The following is a 22866-nucleotide window of genomic DNA, read 5'->3' as shown; positions in this document are numbered from 1 at the left end:
CTTCCCCAGAAGGAAATCTGGCCCTCAATCCCATAGGACTTCTGAGCACCCCCACTCCTTTTTCAGGAAACGGTCTCTTGAGCAGCTCTTATGGGAGTTTTAAAAGCAGTTTCGACAACAGAACGAGAAATACGAAAATATTTTGGAAACCTCAGTGTATACATTCAAGTTTTTGTGTGTTCCTAACACAATTCCAAATCTTTATTTGAGGAACCTCTGTGATGGTATCAAAATAATCAAGTTTGTAATGAAAGCAAATCTGCATCTTTGGACATTTTTAGTTTAATTTTGCAATGGTGTCTTTTCTTTCCCTTCCTTTTCTCTACTGGCAATCAACATACCTACTCTGCTCTCCCAGCAGATCTGTTTCTGTAACAGGCTATCTGAATTTCATATAATCTGTTAGGAAACTGACCTCTAGAGGGACTCTAAAGAGATGTTTCTCCTCTATCACCATACAAATAATGATGGCTTCATGCAGTGAGAGACACCTCACTGAAACTGCCTTTCCCAATTGTTGTTTGGTTGGTGATCTCCTTACATGCTTACAGCTTTCCATGCATACCAAAGATTACCAGGTAACACTGTGCATTTTGGTCTGAACTGTCAGAGCACTCTATGTGATTGATGCTGCTTTCGTTAGGATTACACACACACACAATTCTCCTGTCAATTTTTTTTTTAACCCAAAGGCAGCCACAGGAGTTGGACAAATGTCAGGAAAGAAGAAACTCAATATTTCCACCTACTTAAGCTGTTATGTGAATCAAAAAGCACATCTGGGAGATAATTTTGGTGAGAAATGGCAAAGGGGAAAATAATTAAACTCTTGTTCTTGAACATCACAGTGCTCAACAGGATGGGGGGGTCTTGGGGGCTGCTTTTGCAAAGGAGAATAGCCAGTGCCAATCACACTTTTAAAAATGCCTGCTTAATACAATGTTTGTGGTCCTAAACCCAAGACTTAAGCTTGCACGCCACTGCATCATTTTTTTCATTTAAAACAACTAAGGCCAACTAAGTCATACTGAAATACAGTGATACGAAAATAAAAATAAAGATCACATTTCAGAGCAATTTAATGTGTGTCTTGGCGCTGAGTAAGGATTCCCCCTGGATCAGAGGCAACTGACAAATTCAGAAATTAACCATATGCCTCACACCACCAGATTTCCCAGTTTATCCTACTGGAGAGAACAACTCAAAGAAAAACACAGCAAAGAAAGAAAAGTGACAGTCAAGTTCCACATCACTTTAGCAGGATGCTGGCAGAGGAAAGTGATGCAGATTGCACATACAGGGATTTTCACCACTGCGCTGCATTAGGTTGCTACTCAGCTGCTCCAGATTCTCTTGATGTAGTTCAAGTCCTCTTATTGTCTTAATTGTTCATAGTGTGCCACTTCTGATGTACAGTGGTACCTCTGGTTACGAACTTAATTTGTTCCGGAGGTCCGTTCTTAACCTGAAACTGTTCTTAACTAGAGGCGTGCTTTCGCTAATGGGGCCTCTTGCTGCCGCTGTGCCGCCGGCACATGATTTCTGTTCTCATCCTGGGTCAAAGTTCTCAACTCAAGGTAACTCTTCCAGGTTAGCGGAGTTTGTAACCTGAAACGTTTGTAACTCGAGGTACCACTGTACTCACCACCTACAGCACATACATCTACAACACATTTTATTGTGCATTCTAGTTCTATCTGTGTGTTCTGTTCTGTTCTGTTCTATTCTGTCATGGGTGCATTGCAGGGGGTTGGAGTAGATGACACTTGGGGTCCCCCCCCCAACTCTACAATTCTATGGTTCTATCAAGCAATGCTTCAGATCAAGTTATGTGAGAACACCGCTCACATGTGTTTTCACCATTTCTTGTTTTTCACAAGCCTTTGTTTGGGAATCATAATGTGCCCGGGCTCTCCAGCTGGTTAGAAAATTGGAAGCAAAACAGATTCCTCGCCATTACTAAATCATTTTATTAAGTTCCTGACCTGTGATCTGCACATGAACTGCATTTCATTTGTTTTAAACCCCTTATTATGAAGAATGAGCTGTACTAATATCCATGGGCTCTCTCATCCTTCTGTGGAACGTAATAAATCAACCTCCCACTCTCCAACCGCGCTCTCAGCTGAGGCTCATGCAAAAGTCAGGTCTGTGACAGAAAGCTGGAACAGAGTTCCAGTGCTCCTCTGTCTGTTGAGACCCCTGATAGCATGGAGGTACTAACTGATGGCTTATTAGGATAGGTAAGAAGGTCAGATGGATTGTGAGATAGATATTGGATTGGAGATTTTCTATGGAAAGCATTTGATAATATCACTTGGAGAAAATCAGTCACCAGCCAAGGTTTAGAAGTGAAGGAGGTGCTGCAGAAGTGGACATGGGATCTTGTTTTGGCTTTTTAAATACAGTGGCACCTCGGTTGTCGAACGTAATCTGTTCCAGAAGACCATTTGACTTCTGAAACATTCGACAACCAAGGTACAATGGGTGGTCAGCAAATTCCATTGAGAAAATGGAGAAACGCACCTCGGAAGCCGTTCGACTTCCGAGGCACGTTTGAAAATGGAAGCATTCACTTCCGGGTTTTCGGCATTCAGGTTCCAAATTGTTCGGCTTCCAAGAAGCTCAAAAACCAAGGTTCCATTGTATATATTTGAAGATATAAAGCTATACAAGTTGAGGTTGTGTTTGAACTACATTACAGTATAGGTTTGTTTTTAACGCAACTCCTTTTGCTTTTTTCTGCCCACAACCTATACCTATTTCCATAAAATCCCTTGTTTATTTTGCTACTGTTGGGTTTCTTTTTTTGTGGTGATAGATGGTGCTGAACTAATGAACTTTATTATTATTATAAAATTTACTTCCTGCCCTTCATTATAAAATCTCAGGGTGGATCATAAAAGTGATCCATAAAAAAAATCACAACCAAAAAAATTCATATACACATTATAACACTTTTCAGTTCCAACATTACACATAGGCCGGTGCTGTAAACATAAAAGGCTTGGGGGAGAAGAAATGTTTCCTATGGACTTTGTAATATTGAAAGAAAGAGAAAAATTGGTTCCCACAGGCCAGACCTGCTATCTAGAGGAGCTGGTTGAGCCTGGAGCAAATGACACATCATGGTGCAAAACAAGAATAGTGTAATTGCTCATACCAGGGAAGGGAATTTATGACCTTCCAGGTGTTTGGGGCTTCAACACCCATGGTCAAGCATGATGAGAACTGTAGTCCAACAACATCTGGCAGGGGACCAGTTCCTCCCCTCTGACACACACAGTAACATGGCCTGTACTTCTCAATTTCTGTACTTACACTCCTGGCAGTACGAGGAATAAGTAGCATAGTGCCAGGACAGGAACAATCAAGAGTTGTCATCAAAGCTGCTTCCTGTGTCCCTGATGAGCTTTCTGCATGACACACCCTTCTCCGGTGAAGCCCTTCCCTTTACAAAGCAGAATCACTGGCCAATCTAGACACTGAGGGCTTTTTATGCGAAGTTGGCCACAGAAGCATAGATTGTTGACAATTATGACATTTGATTTGCTGCAGCAGAAAAAAACCCTGATGGTATTATGAAACAAAGCTTAAGAACTCAATTGTTGGTTAGAAGATGCCTGACCAGGAGTTGTATCCCAAGATGCAAATTACTTAACTTCAGTCCTTGATTTGTTTATAAGTGAGTTAAAAGTGAGATTGTTTATTTATTACATTTATATCCCACCTTTTGCCCAAGGAGTTGAAGGTGGCCTACAAAGTTCTCCTTCCCCATTTATCCTCACAACCACCATTTGAGGTAGGTTAGGCTGAGAGAGAGTATGTGATTGACGGGCCCAAGGCTTCAAGGCTGAGAGGGGGTTTGAACGGTTAGTCCAATGCTCTAACCGCTACACCACATTGGCTCTTTAAAGTCCTTGAATAACCAAGAGCTCTCACTTGATGTCATTATCATTTTGTTGCTTTTTTTCGTCCCACCCCAACAAGATTATCTTGACCCTCCTCACTGCATCATGTGAATTGAGATAGTGCTCAACATTTGCCCATAAGAATCCACTGCAGAAAAGATCATTCACAGTGCGCAGGTTTGGAAAACCTTCTCTTTCATTTCATTCTCCTAATGAGGCTAACCTTAGAATCATCCGCAATATAGTCTGAAAACTGTTGGTGTAGAAAAGCGGTAAACTGGCAAAGGGGGATTTGCTATTTTGAAGACCAGCTATTGAAGTCTTTAGGGAAATTTTCCAAAAGCACTAGGCAACTTGTTAACTAGCCTTGTGGGAACATTACTCACAACATTTTGTGAGTTCATTACAGGTGCTTTTTCAGTTTTTGCACGTACCACAAGTGCAAAAAAAGGGGGGGGACATTTAGTTTAGCACACATGACATCACCACTTAAGCATCTAACAGGAAACTAATATCATTATAACTTATTTTACATTTTCCAGTGAATGTTTGAAACAGCTGAGCTACATATGAACTGAAAGTTGATGTCAGCACACGACAGCTGTTTAATATTAACCAGTACATATATAGTGGCAAATGACTTTGTTTTCTGAAGATAATTCAAACTTGTTAAAAATTTCCAGCTGCTTTGTAGGCACTCAGAAATAACCTTTTCAGCATAGCAGTGTTTGTTGACTTATTTTAAAAGGTTTGTACTCACTTATTCAATAGAGGTCTTTTAAAAATAAAAATAAACCTGTGCTTTGGAAGGCAGCTGTGAATGACAAGTTTCACTGGACTACAGTTCCAGTGACAATATTTATGTTTGGAATATTTTGCTGCAATATAATAAATAGGTACAAGGAACATAACATGGATTCATCTAATTTCAGAATAGTTCATACTCATGACTAAATGAACCTATTTTGCCACTAACATTCTAACACATATTTAAGAAAATTAGAATACTTGGGTGCATCCTACTTCCTTCTAACACCTACCAGTTTTGAAGTTAGCAGGGTGCCAGGCGCAATTTGCACCTGGCTTTTGACCACTTGTGACTAAGTGAAGATGCCTGGGTGACAGGATGGCACCTGTCATCTCCATCATCTGCAGATCATTGGATCTGGACTGTTTTCAAACACTAATACCACATCCTGTAGAATTCTATCAGTTATGTTTTATCTGCACAACCAATGAAGTTCAGGAATCACAATGCTTTTTCTGCGCAGCTTGAGCAGCAACCATTAAGAAAAAGAGGTTGAAATAGGGCAATATATATGTGGACTGGGCCTGGATAAAGTGACTTTTCTTCCTTAAGTTCTCAAAGCTCTTAACCTAGCTCAAGGTTGTCATCTGAACTGGCCAGAAGTTTAACTGAGAATCAATCACAGTCAGTGCATCATTTGAAAAATAGGACTTTAGAGCCATCTTGGCCAAAAATGGCAACTAGACATTCTGTTTTGGCAACTGCAACCTTGGTTTAAGGAGCCATTTGCTGCCTAGTTTATATATCTGAGTTTCTAACACTACCACCTACCTGGTGAAAAGTCCAACGAAGGTCTAGAAGGGTTCAATTTAAAGTGAAATTGGGGGGGGGGGGCAGTATATCGACCACAGAGTATGGCTATCAATTGAACGGAACCCAGGATAAGGAGCAACGTGAACATTTTTGTCAATTTGCAGCCGCCTCCAAACACAACTCCAGTAGCTATTCACCAGGGGTCAGCAAACTTTTCCAGCAGGGGGCTGGTCCCTCAGACCTTGTGAGGGGCCGGACTATATTTTGAAAGAAAAAAAAATGAACAAATTCCTATGCTCCACAAATAACCCAGAGATGCATTTTAAACAAAAGCACACATACTACTCATGTAAAAACACGCTGATTCCCAGACCGTCTGCAGGCTAGATTTAGAAGGCGATGGGGCTGGAGCTGGCCCCTGGCCTTAGTTTGCCTACCCATGCTATTCACGATCTTCAGTACTCATTCAGAAATGGAAGCAAGGAACTCTGATTTGTACCTACAAAATGAGGTCAATGGAAGTCCACAGACATAACTGCCACATATTGGCTACATATCTGCATTAAGACAGTTTTTGAAAATTCCAAAGTACTTTATGGAAGAACTGGCTTCCAGTTTTATTCAGTGATATTCCTGTTCTCTCACGATGATAAATAACTCAGCTGCTCAGTAGAATGCTGCCATGTTATTATTATCCCTAGAAAAAGAAGATCGTTTCGTACATACACAAATAACTACCACTGGCTATAATTTTCAATTTTAAAACCAGGACAATTTTATACTATAGCACTTCAGTGTCTGTAATAATTCATTTCTTCCCTCAGAGGATAACATTGATGACCTGAGCATCAAACTATTAAACCATCTGATATAAAAAAGACTTTCAGCAAATAACTCTGCCATTATTGGACTGTGAGCTGAGCTCATAATACTCAATTCAGCTAAAAAACCAAAAACCACATGCACGCAAGATGACTGGGAGCACAAATATCTAAAAATGGCCGCATACAAAAGGGGTTTAAAATGTCACAGGAAATTTCTTTGCTTCGGAATAGGGACTCTTATGAATACTTCATTATTTCTTAAACAGATGGGACACTGTGCGTTGCATGAGCAGCATGTACCCGTGCAAAGGGGGCTTGATTCTCCCCCCTTTCTCCATTCACTTGGTGTGTGGAATTTTATTACTGAGTGAAGTTGGTCCAAGTTCATCACTTGGAAGATGAAGCCTTTACTTGACAACAATCTAGAAGCCCTTCTCAATTGCAGAGCATCCCCCTTGGATGAATTCCTGGATCAATTCCTGACATCTCCAGCCAGGGTTGGTAAAAGACTCCTGCCTGAAGCTCTGTTGCCGGTGTAAACTATTTTGGTGGGAAGAGGTGAAGTATGGCTCTAGAATCCCATGTGGCCGTTGGTCCTTGACCTAACTTCATGCAGATGATGGCAAAGGGGGGGGGGGAATAGAAGGAAAGGTGGTAGTAGAAAAAGAGAGATAAAATGGATGGGCTGAAATAGATAGAGAAGGGGGCCATTACTCACTTTTGGCTCCAACCCTTTTGACTCTGGGTCCATTGGGTGTGCAGCCCACAACAGATTATATTTGAAGGAATGTGCCCCTCAACAGGAAAAAAGGTTGCCCCTGATGTAGACAATATTGAGTTAGGTGGAACAGGTATCAGGCTTGGAATATGGTGCCATTCTTCACAGGGATAACCAAAATATCCAGTAGTGATCTCATCCCACAGTAGCTCGGCTACCTATATCAACCTTTTTAATGGCAAAAAAGGATCTTCCCTCATATCAGGTGTAAATGTGTGAAAGAATGCATTGCAAGTGATATTTGTATGGTTTTAACCCCTGATCAATGCTAAATTTAAGAAGTGCTTGAATGACTTTCATTCTACAAACCATTTCTTTGATGGTCTGTACTGTGTAGCCTTCCTAGATGCCTGCATTTCAAATAAAGTCCAGAGAAGACATTATGATGTAATTTCTTCCACGAGCCTTTTCATATAACCAACATGCTTAAGTCTGATTAATGCATGAAGGGGTTAATACCATGGAATAAACTGTCCTGCCAGGCTTAGCTATATCCACTTCCCTTACCTTGGGAAGAAATAGGTAATCAGGCCTGTTGTTCTCTCCCAGATTACCCGATGAACTCAATTTCTCACAAGCCACTCTTGAGTTCCTATACTGTACCAATAATTTAGGTACTTTCTCCACTTTGCAACTAAACCATGTTTTACTGCCTGTGCAACTTTTTCTGAATGCTATATGGAAAAGCAAATGAATCTGACCTTTGGAGAGTTTGTAAGTGAACCAATTTTAACTTACCAAACATGTGGTGCTTTTCCTGTGCTGGGGGAAGAAGGAAGTTTTGGAACTCACAAGAGCACATGTTAACAGTCTGACAGTCTATATTTCCAAGCTTTACTTTATTGCATATTTCGTGATTTTTAATCCCTGCTGGGGTTCTCCCACCAAAGAGCACTTACCCCAAACTTGGATCTTTGCACCTAGGAATTCTCCTTTCTATATATACCTATTTTTTCCTTGAACCAATACCATTTTCAGATTAGGATGCATAAGCAGCCAAAGAGACAGCAGAGTGCTGGAGAAATATTAAATTTTAACGCCATCCTTGGCCACCTCACAACAATAAGATATGCTAAAGAAAAGCCATCACTCACAAAAAATCTAAAGGAATTCTTTAAGTGCCTGAGAATGAGGCAGGATAACAGAAGCATCTCTTGCAGAGGAATAAAACTTCAGGAGATCTGAAGATAGGTTTTGGTATGAGCCTACTTGGTTCAAAGGAACTCCTAATTCCAATTCCACACAAAAGTCTGTGGCGCCTCCCCCACCTGTAACAAATGCTACCAACAACTGTTGCTGTCTTCAATTAAATGCCCACAGTCTAATTCAGGGGTTGGCAAACTAAGGTCCGTGGGCCAGATCAGCCCCAATGGCCTTCAGGATCTGGCCCGCAGACTGTCTGGGGATTGGCGTGGGGATTCTGTTCATTTGGGCTGCACCATTTTTTTCCTGCGCCATTCCACCCCCCTCCCTCACACACACCACGGTGGCACCTCCCCCCTCCCTCCCGGCTTCTCCCTGCCCTGCCTAGAGGAGGAAGAGGGCTGGGCTGAGCTGGCTGAGAGCCATTTTAAGCAGCCCCTCTCTGAACCAGCCCTTTTGCGCTGCTCATCTTCCCTCCGCCACCGCTGCCCTGGTCCTCCTGTGGACCAGAGAGTGGAATGGATGAGCTCGCTCTGCCTGCCCACGAGAAGCAGCAGCAGTGGTGGTGGTGGTAGCCCAAGGGAAGGTAAGCGCAGCGGCTGGGGGTGGAGGGTGGGGAGAAGGATACTTGCCCCCCTCACCTCTTCTTCCAGCTGCCCCCTCGGTCCGCCACAAGCTCTGAGGGACAGTGGACCGGCCTGCAGCTAACAAAATTTGCCGACCCCTGGCCTAAATGCAGTTGATGCTGCAAGCCTATACACATGTATTGAGGAGTATGTCCCTTTAAACCAAGTGGAACTCACTTCTAGCTAACTTAAGAGTGCACTACATGTTCTGTAGATTTTCCATAGCCATAACTAGGGCTTTTTTTCCCCAGCCGGAACTCACCAGAACTCGGTTTCTGGCACCTCCCAGGTGGGCGCCATTTCCATTCTAAGAGAAGAATGAGGGAGGTGTTCATGGCGAGTTCTGGCACCTCTTTTTCTAGAAAAATAGCAGTAGCCACAACCAACAGTCTCACCACTCTGCCATGCTAGCTTTGAAATTTAGGCTTAAATTTAGGCTTCTTTTGACATATGACCCAGCCTATCATGGCAGCAGACCGTTAGCCTATATATATATATATATATATATATATATATATAGTCTACTAACAACCATGGAAAATGTTGGTCACCTCTGAAACAATATGAATGCTTTTCCTCAGATGTTTTCAAAGCTATTCATGACCTCAGGGCAGGTTTCATAAGCAAAAGCTCAAAACCAGACAGTTGTTTCTCACCTGTTGCCAAGCTCTGACTTTTCAATTTTCTTCAATTACCTTCTAGACGTGTTTTCAGGAAGTGAAAACAAAAGTCTTTGAAGTTGCAAATGAGTAGTTGCTGAATGGCTACTAGTAAATGCAATTCTTAACCTCTCCCTCCTCCCAAATACTTTATAAAAAAGCAGCCTGCTTCTGAATAAACATGGTTCCTTTTGAGCTTGGGATGGGGCTTTCATCCACTGAGGTGTAAACACTACTTGTTTATCCTTAGGGATGAAGTTCTACCTGCACGACATCCTACATATTGTGTTTTACAGAAAGGCGCAGGGTGAACTGTCCTATTCCAGACTGAAGGGTTCTACTTACCCAGATGACAAAGACAAATGTAGTGAAATTGCACTGTGTGTCATACCACAGCTACCTTCCCCAACCCGGTGCCCTCCACTCCAGATGTTTTGAACCGCAACACCCATCATCCCTGACCATTGGCTGTGCTAGTTAGATAACGCTAAAAATTAACTGGAATTTTAACATTATGAAACTGTAATCAGTCCACTGGTATCAATAAAAGTTGCTCTTTGTGTGGATAAAGAATCGCTTGCAAATTGTAACTACCTATATAGTTCAAAATGTCACTCTGTACTTTCTCCAGAATTGAAATAGCCCAATTCTGTAAACAAATCCCAACTGAAAAGTTATCGCACACATTTGGACTGAGTCATGCACATTCTTTTCAAGTGTGTGATAATGCTTATCCCTGGAGTCACGCTCCTTTTCTCTTGAGTAAATTCAAAACAATGTTGGTGGAAAGTAATCCGAGAAGGGGGAAAATAACAATAGGAATATTGTAAAGCCTGTATTAGGCCATCTTTCTGTGCGCTTGACTCATTGTATTCTGTTGTAAATATGTCTTAGCTGTGATAAATGCTTGTGTCTTTCAGAAGCAAGGTCCAAAAGCAACAAAGGGAGAGGTGACTTCTGATTTAATCCTTTCTGTCTGCTGCCACAGAGCAAGCTAAGTATACCAAGAGGCTGAAAACTACCCCTTAAAAATCCATCTTACGCCAAAAAGTCTTTGTTCATTCCAATGGAACCTATTTCCAAGCTGGAGTGCTTAGGAAAGAGATGAGTGGTCCCCTCCAGTTGTTTTTGGACTCCAACTCCCATCAGCCCTAGTTAATATATAGTGAATGGTCAGGGATGATGGGAGTTGTAATCCAGCAACATCTAGAGACCCACAAGTTCTCCCTCGCTGGATTTAAGATCCCCAGCCCAATCCTGCAATGCTATAACACACACTGCCCTTAATGCAGTAGGAATCTAATTTCTAATAAAATATGCGTAGAATTTGGATGTTTAAAAAGTTAACTAAAGATTGCAGGGTGGAAGATCAAACCCCTTGAGGCACATTGAGATGATTCGGAAACACTAAAAGGAGAGGCTCAAGCAGAATGTATGTCAAATGGAATGCATGGCTAAGCCGCGGCGTGCTTTTTTCCTTTAAAAAAGGCAACGAGTTACAAAAAGGTCTTCTGTTTAAAAGAGAACCAGAGGCTTGCACCAATAAAGAGAATGGAAGAGAACATAAAATCTGTTGAATAACATCTCCGAGAAAGGAAGCTTGGAGGGAATTTGCAATTCAAAGTAGAAGGGCAGTAACAACTACCCAGCTAAAGAACTACGAAAGACATAGGTCCTCTTCAGACGTTACTACTGCACCATGAGAACAAGCCTGGCAATAGTCGTTGGGTGGTGTATCCAGGCCTGCCCCCAAAGCCACATGACTCCTGCTGCCTCTGCTGTGTTAGGGCACAACTTATAAATTGGAATATCTGGACAGGATTTCAGATAGGTTCACCTACCAGCCCTACCTGAGACCTTCTGTGTGCAAAGCAGATGTTCTACCATTAATACCACTCAGAAGAGGATGGCCTTCATGCATACAGGCACTGGCCTTTCTTATTATGAAGAGTACATTTATTACCTGTACTTTTAGCCCACTCTTCACTGAATGGTCCCATGGGGCCGCTTACAAAAATATCACAATTGCAACAGTCCAATCTGGAATTTGTCAGGACATGAATCACTTGGCCAAGCTATTCTCTAACAGGTCTCTCATGGGAAATATCAGGGGAAATTTACAATTAGAAAACAAAGCACGATATGGTGGCTCAATCAAAATTCGGGGGCATTTTTCACCAAGTGCAAACCCCACACATGTGCACCAACACAGGAAGAGCAGCGCATCAGCCTCTTCCATAAATACTGCATGAAATATCAAAAAGAGGTTATTTGTTGTCTAATACTACTACTACTTCTCAACCAGCAACAATATTTTTAGGACTTGCAGAAACGCTGACACCACAAGATTGATCCCAGTAGCCCCTTCCTTGGAGCAATTTTGTGCCAGCTCTTTAAAGTGCAAAGAAGGCATATATTCCAAAAAAGTAAGAAGGGGCACTAATTATAATTTGTCTGCATAATAAAAAGAATTGTTCCAACAGCGATGGTTACCATTTGCAGTGTGTGAATTGAACTATTCATTCCTTAGAGCCAACAGCACTACACAGATCTGAATGATACAGTGAGTCACAGTCTATTTCTATAAACTCTAAAAAGTCATCATAATTTTCTGACTCACCCAATATGAATTCTTGACAGCCACCACCTTATTTACTTTTGAGGGAACATGAGCAATCATTAATGAATCCCCACTGGCCTTACACACACCGTTTGAACAAATACTCCAGGTCACTCATATTACAAATTTGTTCAGGACGTGCAAACCCCACCAATATATAAAACAACGGAATGACTCGGGAGGAAGTGAGGGCTATAATAAATGAAATAGTGTTGTCAATGGTAAAAAGGATTGCTTTTAATATTAGGTGCTCTCCATGGTAAAGGAAGAGTTGTCAAAGCAAACCTAGTTATTTAAAATCAGGATAGTTTTATGAAATTTTTAGCCTGGGATTTTATTTCACTTCGTCTGTTCATTGCTTAATGCTAAATGCTAAAAGTCAAATTACCCAATATTATGAAAAAATGTATGTTAACTAGCTAAGTGTGTACTAGTGGAATGACTGGGAGGGGGCCAGGGAGGGAACACCCCAGCGCCACACCTGATAAGGAGTTCCCAGGGCAGAGGCAATTCCCTCTATCCCTTGATAAAGTCCTTATGGGCTTTGCCAAGACAACCTCTTCTGTACCTTTGCCCTATAGCAGCTGCTGCAACTGACACGAACTGTCTAGGCACATTGCTGCCTCTTCCTAGATGGGACTCATTCTATGGCTGCAACTTTTCCTTGTGCCCAGAGACCAGATCCCAAGCTAGCACATGATGCTGGAATCTTTAGCTTTCGAGAGAGACACACGAAACAAGATATTGATAGCTACGGGATTCCCCGAGCTGCCAAAGCTGACTCCATTTTTACACACTGGTGGGCGAATAACCCCTTCGGATCAAGACGACAAACCGTACTGGGAAGGGCTGTGTGACCAACAGACAGAAAGCATTAAAATCTATCTGTATTTGCTTCTTCCTCTTTTTCTTCAGGCCAGGACATGTGAAGAATATTTCTTCATTTTAACTGTGAATTTGCTAACTTTGTGATTATTTTTCCAAACTTTATAAAAAAATAAATCTTATGAATAATCAGATGTGAACTCAGAAATACTTTGCAACATCAGAGCTCCACAAACTAATTTCCCTTTTTACTTCCCAATAAATGTCTAAGGCAGGGCTTCCCAAACTCTAATCTGTGGACCACCAGTGGTCTGCAAGCTTTATTCAGGTGATTCACAGTGTCCTGTGAAGAAGGGCAGAATCAGCAGTTGCTCCATCATTCTCTAAACCTGGTTGTCCATGCAAAAGTTGAACAGGATGGACACAACAGCCACATCCATTGCATTAAATATTCATATTGTATTATCTTTTATTTTCTAATCTTGTTTCCGATACTTTTTTTTCTCATGTAAAATTCAACATGTAAGAAATAAAAGAAGCAATGAAAATACAACTAAAAATATACAGCATCTAGCGTAGCGCATTACAATTGCCACAACAGACATGAAAATCATTAAGTCTGCTAAGACCATCAGCAATTTTCAAGCGAGGTGTATCCGGGAACCACTGGTTAAAGTAAATTTGCATTAACTAAAAACAGCTATTCTCCCAAGTGCTAGTGGCTGTGTCTCAGCTAAAGGTTGAACTATACATTACACAATGCCTGAGGGCTGCTGCCTGAATAGCATTCCCCACACTGATTTCTCCGCCCGGCCATAACTTGCACCCCTTCACTAAATTGTCAACTGCTTCTAGGATAAGGGATTGGTAGAAGAAGAAGAAGAAGAAGAAGAAGAAGAAGAAGAAGAAGAAGAAGAAGAAGAAGAAGAGTTGTTGTTTGGATTTGATATCCCGCCTTTCACTCCCCTTCAGGAGTCTCAAAGCGGCTAACATTCTCCTTTCCCTTCCTCCCCCACAACAAACACTCTGTGAGGTGAGTGAGGCTGAGAGACTTCAGAGAAGTGTGACTAGCCCAAGGTCACCAAGCAGCTGCATGTGGAGGAGCGGAGACGCGAACCCGGTTCACCAGATTATGAGACTACCACTCTTAACCACTACACCACACTGGCTCTCAACTTGGTAAACGGTGAACATGTTGGTGTTTTGAGAAAGGGTGAGAGATATTATATGAAGTGGGGGAAGGCGAACACATTTGACCCAGGAATTCCATTTGGGTGTCAGTCTTATGTGATATAATATGTAGTTCTACCATAAGTATTCTGTTCTTCAGGACCAATATGGCAGCCTCTTACGTTCATGCCAAATATGTCAGAATAATGAATTAGTCTCTCAAACACACAAATAGAACCAAGCAGAAGTTCAGTGGAGAAAACTCATTCCAGCGATCTTTGCTTTTATGGGGTGCCTCTTGTAAGAATGTGAAAGCAGATCATAGGCTTTGGATAGCTCAGTCATAACCTCACCTTTTTCTTTGATCTACTAGCTCCCAAAGCCTAGAACAGCCCAGCAATTGTATGTTCTTTTAACTTAGATATATTAAGAGTTGCTTGAAAAATTGTTGACTTAACTTGGGGAGGTTTGCTATTTCAAAATATGAGAACCCTTGAATTAAAGAACATGCTTAGTGCTTTGCTGAATTAAAGCCACAGCAAATACACTGTGACTTCCTCTTTACGTCAAGAGTTTCATGATAAAATACTCCTTTTGCATTGCTATGTTAAGTTTGTAAGAACTGCTGGATAAAATTTACTTTCAGTGCAATTGCCCTGTGGCTCTGGAATGACCTTCTCGAAGGACTCCAAAAACTGTCTCCCCAATGACATTCCAGAGGGTACAAAACTAAGCTGTTCCCCAAAGAACTTTGGAAGTCAAGATTAGTATGTTGGCTATGACCTATAGTTTTTCTTGGTAGGCTGTGGAATGTTTTGTGGAGCTTCTCTGAAAATGAAGTGCTGTTGATTGGTGGGTTGGCTGTAGAGACTGAGTGACACCCCAGACATGCAATGGAGGCTTCCTGGCTCCTCCCCTGAGTGTAATGTTTTTCTCAATTGCTGCTTCTGCAAAATGGAGTAGCACAAGGTGGCACAGAGGAATGAGGAAATCTGAAGAATTTGGTGAGGCTACCGTATGCAGGCAAAAGTGTCTTTTCACTCATGCAGTTATGACTTTGGATACAAGCCATTCTGCTTTGGGTTTTTATGTAATTTTGAAATCCTGTTTTATTTTTTATGTAAACTGCTTTGACCTTAGGAAATGGGTTAGATAAATGTCACAACTACACAAATAATTAAAAGGGTCAGCATAGTGCTTCAAAGAGCTTTAGCAAGAGACAAGTGGCGTCTTGTGACGACAGTGTGCTTGAACCTCAACATTACTTGACATTCAGCACTATCTTAAGATAACTTTGGATGCTAACATAAATGAAAATTATGGAAGATTTTGGGGGGGGGGGCAAGTTTCCTGCAACCTCCACTACTCTGCAGCTTCTAGCACCCCATTGAAAAAAAAGGTCAATAGCAGGCATAGGCAAACTCAGCCCTCCAGATGTTTTGGGACTACAACTCCTATCATCCCTAGCTAACAGGACCAGTGGTCAGGGATGATGGAAGTTGTAATCCCAAAATATCTGGAGGGTTGAGTTTGCCTATGCCTGGTCAATAGCTTCCTGAGCAATGTAGGATACTGCTGGGGGATAGAAGAATCACCTGAAATTTCCACTTAGGATCCTAAGTTATGTTGCCTTAAAGAAGTTAATGGAAAAAAAATTTATGTCCCTCTTCTCTGCCCAGCAGCCTCCTAACCCTTCAAAAAAAAAAAAAACTTTTCAAGCAGTGCAGGTGGATGAAAGGTGATGGTGGGATAAGGAGCTTTCCTTTCTTGCTCTTCTATAAGTTAATTCTCTTTTTAATTTTGAATATAGGAATAAACAGTTACAGTTCTCCCTGCGCCAATAACCATCATCATTAAAAGTATTAAACATAAAAAGTGCAGACAGTCCCTTTCCTCTTATAGGGGCAACAACTTGCCATGCATAAGGGCCATAAATGCAATTTCAGCTATATCCAATCTAAGTTCTCAAGAAACAAGATTGGGAAATATTTCTGCTGAAGCCCTGGAGAGCACTCAATAGTCAGGGTACATTACTGGGCTGGGCAACCCATATATATGGCAGTACCTCATGTCTTGTGTATCTGTTAAGGTCAATGTCTGAAATTAGGCAAATATCAACATGGTAAATGGGAACAATGCCAATTTTGAGATAGGTATATTCAAAACATCATAGATACACCAGTGATAGCTGACAGCCACCAATTCTTGTGCATGCATTGTGATATACCCTCTTGTATCTTCACAAATATCAAACCATCTACTTTACATAGAAGCAGGTAAGAGCAGCAGAAGCCCAGAGGAAATATAGGTTTGAGGCACACATGTTAGAAAAGATTTTGTGCGGTTATTTAGGCTGAAAATGATAACTGAGGTCCTCTAACAATCTCAAAGGGAATGTTTAGGCAAGGGTGTCAGAGGCTGACATTGCTGGGCATATATAAAAGCCCACACTGTAGCAACCCCAGAACAGATTTAGAGGGAGCACAGGGAGAGGGGAGGAATGTGCAATAAGAAATACTTGCACTAACGGAACTATTTCTCTGGAAACCGCCCAATAGATTTTTGAAGGCTAGGAACAAAGCTCTGCTTTTTCAGCATTTCATTCTGGGCATTCATAAACACAGCTCCCAAAACTATAGGAAGATGCTTAAAAAGAATTCTAGGGCATAGGCCTCAGATATTCCCTGAAGTTTTACAAATCTTTTTTCCCCAGCACACATCATCACCTGGAAATGTGTATTTAATTAAATACTGTGTGCTTTTTGTTTTAAACAAACCCAAAGGGAAAATTTTGCTCTTTTTCTTTCCATCAAGATTGTGCACAAGGTAATACGGCATGACATAATATCCTTCCTGAAATCGAAGCCGCGGCTAGGACCAGTATCCTCCAAACATCACCGGTTCCTGAAACCATATTGCAAACAACAGAGTTTGCCTAATTGCCAAGGGAATAATCTCATTCATCAAATGCTTGTTGCTGAAATATGCATTGTTCCTTTATAAATGTGATAGGATTTCCATCAACATATCCTTTACCCAAAGCTCAACAGTAACCAAGCAGAGATAATAATTTAAGCCAGCAGCCCTGTGATCCTGGATATGGGAGTAAACACCAGTGAACTCAGTGGTACTTACTTCCAAGTAAATATGCAGCAGATATAAGTGGTGAAAGTACTTATCTAGGAAAGCAGAAATCCACATATGAAACTCTGGCACTATATATTCTCATGACCGGAAGTCTGATATTGCTATTCAGCTGGCTCTCTCGATGCAGTGCAGGTGCTATGAGTGAACTGAAATGAGCCACCGTTCCCTTAAGGAACATTGTTTTTCCCATTTTCCTAAATATAAGCTGGAAGTCCATGGCACTTGGTAGTATTCTCTCTGTTGATCTTCTACGTAACTTTTTTAACGGATTCATACAGGCAGTTGCGTATCATCTTTCTGTGTGAAAGGCTCTAAGCATCACTTCAATTAAAAGCACATAAAGATGAACCAAAACTATACATTGGGGAGAGTGATCCTGCATCCGTTCAGCCCTCATATTTTACACAGGGAGGAGGAAGAAACGGATATGCCCAAGGAGACTGCTTGTGTAGGCCTATAAACTTTCTCAAAATGAATATCGTACGTGATCTGCTTGTGAGCCCTTTGAGGACAAGGACCTATCTATTTCTGTTACTCACTCTACATTCTAGAAGTAGGGTGGGCATAAATTAAAAATTCAGTGAACATAAATTTTAAAGACAAACACCAGCAGTTACTCCATAGCCTTATGGGAAACATTTGGTCATACACGGCTTACATCTCTACGCAAGTACTTACAGCACAAGAGCACTTAAATAATGTTTAATAGCAGATAGCAGATTTATAGTATGATCGGTATATTGTATTGACTGAGATCTAGCAGAACAACCTGGTCCAAGCAGCTAAGGTGGTGAATGGAGCATGTATGGAATGTAGAAGTTTATGATTAAGTGGCTGGGCAGCTAAGTTCTTTTTCACACTACTTGCATGGCTGCACGTTTGCAAATGGATAACTACACTGCAGCTAAATGCTGTCATTCGGGTTATTTATTTCTTTTCCTTTTTAAAATCCAGTAGTAATGCTGAATAAACAGCACAATCAGAGCTATTGACCAAAAGATTTTAAGGTGAAGAAAACTGACCGGAAGGTATTCTTTCAGCAAGGAGTTATAGTTAAGAGGCTAAGGCAGCCTAAGTGACTCACCTTGTTGAATTTTAGTCAGGAGCTGATGGCGCGCCAGGATCCTACTTATCCTGTACGGAGAAGAGCGTCTTGCAGCCTGATCAAAACGCAAGCACATCTCTTGGCCTTCTGTTGACACGGCATTCACACAGTAGCAGCCTGAAGTGCTGGGCACCTGCCTCAACATCTCTGCCTTCACGTTTTTCAAAAGGAAAAACAACAACTCTTAAATCCCAGATCTAAACCGGAACACTGAGAGAAGAGAGGCAAGAAGTTGGAAAGCACAAGCGTTTTTTAAAAAGAGAGAGAAAGAGAGAAAGGAGGAGTGCCAAAAGCTACAATTCAGGATTCCAGCTTCCCTCACATGATCGGAAAGGGCCAATCAGTCAGAGAAAAGAATGTGAAAGTACACAGCGTGCCTCGCAGAGGAAAGTGAAGGCTATTCAAGCAGTTGCAGCCCCACATAAACGCTGGAAGCGAAGAGCCTTGGAGCTGACTAAGCAACGATGAGCCATGATAGGAAAGTTTAAAGAAAGGAGAGAGGAAAGAGGGAGAGATTTCATGTTGCAACCATTTGAAGCGCGCAGGAGCCCCGATTTTTTTCTCTGCCTCACAGACTCAGGTCTAAGATGCCCTCTTCTCTCTACTGAGGATACGATAACTTCCTTCCTTGACACCGCAGTTTGTTTTGAACTGTGGGATACAAAGTTCTGGAACTTTTTCTTAAAACTATCGAGAAGCAGAGTAAAGGAAACTCTTTAGCGGCACAAATAGCAGGGGGAGAAAAAGTGAAGCTGAACAATCCCTTTAAGCTTTTAAAGCATTCTAACAAAGGATAGATTCATATCACTGCTCTTTTCTAACAAAGGGTGAGGGTGATTCTCCCTCCACCCCAAATCACTCCTGCAATGACTCATGCGGGGCTTTGTCTTACAAGAAAGATGCTTCTGGTTACTATGAGTACAAACGCCCTCAAGAATTTGGTCTTGTCATCCAATTGAATCTAAATAGTCCAGGAAGCCTTTGCACATTAGACTCCTTTAAAAAAAAAAGATGATTTTCAGTACTGAAATGGACCCACTGTAAAGAGTTATCTAGCATCCCAACAATGTGTACTCGCCAGTTTTGGGTTTGTCCATTGTCTTTTCATGCTAAGCCAGGAGGATCTGTTTATTGAGCATTTATCCTGATATGCTTGCAGAACACTTACATGGAGGTTAATTTATAGCTGGCTTTAATCGTTCTGATTTGCTTGCACATTTTCCCATTAACAATTGCTTCATTTCATACTTCTCTGTGCATTTTACCCGTCGCTTTCCTAATCACAAAAAGGCTGCTTCTTTTTAAAGGAGGTTTTGGTGCACTAAGGTGCAAAGCACTTGATCCACTTTAATTTTGCAAACCTAAATTTCCCATTGTGTGCTTGAACCCCTCCCACAAAATACTGACAGCCTGATATAGCACCCTTTAACCTAACATGCATTTGAGGAGCCATTTCTTAATTTTTAAAAATCATATATTTATATGGTGGCAGTGTTGCTGTTGGGATACATCTGAAATCAGGCTGAGGCTCCAGCCAGGGTCTCAGGTCACCAGCCGAAGCCCACTGGACTAAGCAATCATCCGTTTAGTTTTACAAAACACAATGTTTACTTTATTCTGCAGAGGACTCTGATGTAATGTTTTCATTTGTATGAGAAATTTTCAGTGTGTGGCTATTCTTAAAAAAAGCAAAATATATACACACACAGGAAAACAGGAAACTGCCTTATACTCAGCCAGGCCATTAGTCCATTTAGCTCAGTACTGTCTGTGCTGACTAGCAGCTTCTCTTTAGGATTTCTGACAGGGTTATCTCCCAGCCCCAATAATAATGATGATGATAATGATAATTTTATTATTTATATTCCACCCATCTGGCTGGGTTTCCCCAGCCACTCTGGTTGGCTTACAGCATAAATGAAAGCATAATAAAACATCAAACATTTAAAAAATACAACATATTATACAGACTATAAATAAACCAATAAATCAACAGAAACTAATCATCATTCAGGTAGGTAGCCGTGTTAGTCTGACACAGTCGAAATATATATATATATAATTGCCCAGTAACACCTTAAAGACCAACTAAATTTGTTCTTGGTATAAGCTTTCATGTGCATGTTGAATGGTTTCTTTAAATTTTAGGTTTCATTATTGTTTCACAAGATATGTATGTCTTTAAGGGCCAGAGCAAATAACATGACCTAGTTTAACAACTGTGAAGCAGTATAGCAGGTGCTGTTATGTTAATTAAGCTGTTGGGTATAGTATATAAAGAGCAGCATGTAGCTCTCTCAGTCCCCTGGTAGATGGGTCACACTTATTGATATAATGTAATTTAGTGTAAAAGGAGTTTTTGTTATTTGTTATTAAACCAAGCAAAAGTTACTTTTGCGTTTCTTGAATGTGTGGTCTCCCTAGCACGCCTTCTGCTGCCCAACTAATCTGCAAAAAGCCAACAGTGCATGCACACTTCTTCAGATACAAGAAGTGTGCATGCACATGAAAGCTTATACCAAAATCAAATTTAGTTGGACATTACAAAAAAAAAAAATTATGTTCATCATCATCATTTTGCAGTTACAACCAAATTAAAATAACCGCCAACCCCAACCCAACAAAAACAAAGCAAAGGAACCAAAATTAAAATCATTTAAAACATTTCAAAACCTTTTAGCTGGTTGCCCCAACCCAAGAGTTGTTCCAGCAATGTGCCTCTGACCTCCCAGCAGCCTCTTTTGGCTGTTCAGGGTGAGTCTGGGCCTCACCCTCTAGGGCAGGTGGAAATGGGCCTTGCAGCAGGAACACTCACAGGGATTGAGACAGGGACCTCCTGGATGCAAATCTACTGCTGAGCTGCAGCCCTTCTCCAGCTAAAGACTATATGGAACCCACTTATAGGATATAAATTCGCCACAGAGCTGTAGAGCTTCAGAATAATGACCTCTAGGACTCTGGGACCCTGTCAGAGCCCTCATGCCTCCTTCCCAAAGCCCAGTGCCTCACTTTTCTGGCCTTGCGAACGCAGGCGGAGGGCTGCAAGGGTGCATCAAATGTTGCCAAGGGCCACCAAAAAACCTCTTGAGGGCCACATGCGGCCTTTGAGCCACATGTTGGACTACCCAGTTCTAGACCAATAAATTGATCAATTTATTGAAATTATTATATTCTATAATAATCAATAATAATATTTGAAATTAACTTTAGCATTTACATCTTACGTTTGGCTTCTTCATGACAGGCGAAGGAGTATAGTGTTTGTTTCACGAAGCTGTCAAGCAGCTGTGCTGTGATTTGGATACTGAGTGACACTAGTACTTATTGCCAATACCAAGATGTTCCTCCTAGGTTCACAGAACTACTTAAATCAAGATTTTAAGGCTTGGGAACAGCATCCCTGCTCTCCTTCCAGAAACCAAAGGATGCACTTAGAAGAAGGGAACTGAGAGGCAGAACCTTCACCAACCTCCTTTTTGGCAATGGGAAGGGCATTTGTAAAACACAGGCTAGAAATATACTCAACAAACAATGAAAATGTTTATTTCCTGAAAATGGAAGTGCCGCCAAGTTCTGAACGTATTGATTCTCACTGATTTTAAGTAGGTTTTCTTCTAAATAGCAGTGTAATCCTATGCTGCCCTACTCCACTGCTTGGTGAAAGTTCCCACACTCTCAAGAGCAGGGATGTCCAATCAGTAGATTGCAATCTACTGGTAGATCCCTGGCTATCCTTATCATGTACAAAAAGTTACTCTGTGCAATCCTCCCCCCAAAAAGCTCAACAACTCTGGGCAATCCACCCACCCAACGCGCGCTCCTCCTCCCTCCAATGACAATGGGTAGATCACGGCCAGTTTTTTTATACTGGGAGTAGATCGCAGTCTCTTGGGTGTTGGACATGCCTGCTCTAGAGAGAGGACAAGGCTAAGAACAGCCCCTTCTGTTTAGCAGGTATCAGAACAGGTATCAGAACCCTCTAGTGGTGGTTCAAGTCCGTGGCACCAGTGGAAAAGTGGGATGGAGGATGCTAAGTTACCGGTATCTTGAGAGGCACCAAGACAAGGTTTCTTCGGAATAGGATGCTGTCATGGCACAGCTCTTTTCTTGCAATCTTGAGGTTAATGCGGGACACAGGGTCAGGGCAAAGTCATTGCTTACTTTAATAATTTTACACACTATGTTTATAGTTTCAAAGGGAGTTTACCATAAAAAGAAAAAACGAGGCACTTATTTGATACAAAAGGGCTGCCATATTAGATCAGAATGATCTCCAGTTGCCTTTCTACCCTATGGTTTTATGAAAACCATGTGGAATCAAAAACTTGATTCACATGACCTCCTCACCCCCCATTACCACTTCTGAGACGGAAATAGTATGCATGGGATTCACCTAACAAATCCCGAGAACAGAAACCCTGCGCAAGGACTTCTCCTTGTGCAATGGGGCTTTCCCTCCCTTCCCCGTGTGCCCCCTTGTCCCCTAAATTGGCTCAG

The 22866-nt window shown here is 41.5% G+C and overlaps 1 protein-coding gene across 6 annotated transcripts in view; it reads right to left on the bottom strand.

The window, feature by feature from the left end:
• STARD13 (StAR related lipid transfer domain containing 13) overlaps positions 1-22866 on the bottom strand; it is a 242495-nt gene that overhangs the window by 102224 nt on the left and 117405 nt on the right. The window contains exon 1 of one of the 6 annotated variants that reach the window (XR_014525071.1): positions 18349-18730. The exons of 4 other annotated variants lie outside the window; for them this stretch is intronic. Coding sequence is in view for 1 of the 2 variants with exons in the window: in XM_083498863.1 (XP_083354989.1) it covers positions 18349-18514 (166 nt within the window). In the remaining variant the exon portion in view is untranslated. Of the gene's footprint in view, positions 1-18348; positions 18731-22866 lie in introns of those variants that run through there. One more of the 6 variants, XM_083498863.1, reaches the window with a different exon arrangement.

Source organism: Podarcis liolepis, assembly GCF_965112155.1.
Source record: "Podarcis liolepis genome assembly, chromosome: 4".
In the NCBI taxonomy this organism is placed as follows: Eukaryota; Metazoa; Chordata; class Lepidosauria; order Squamata; family Lacertidae; genus Podarcis; species Podarcis liolepis.
Note: the sequence above shows the minus strand (reverse complement) of the source record. Positions and strands in the feature narration are given on the sequence as shown.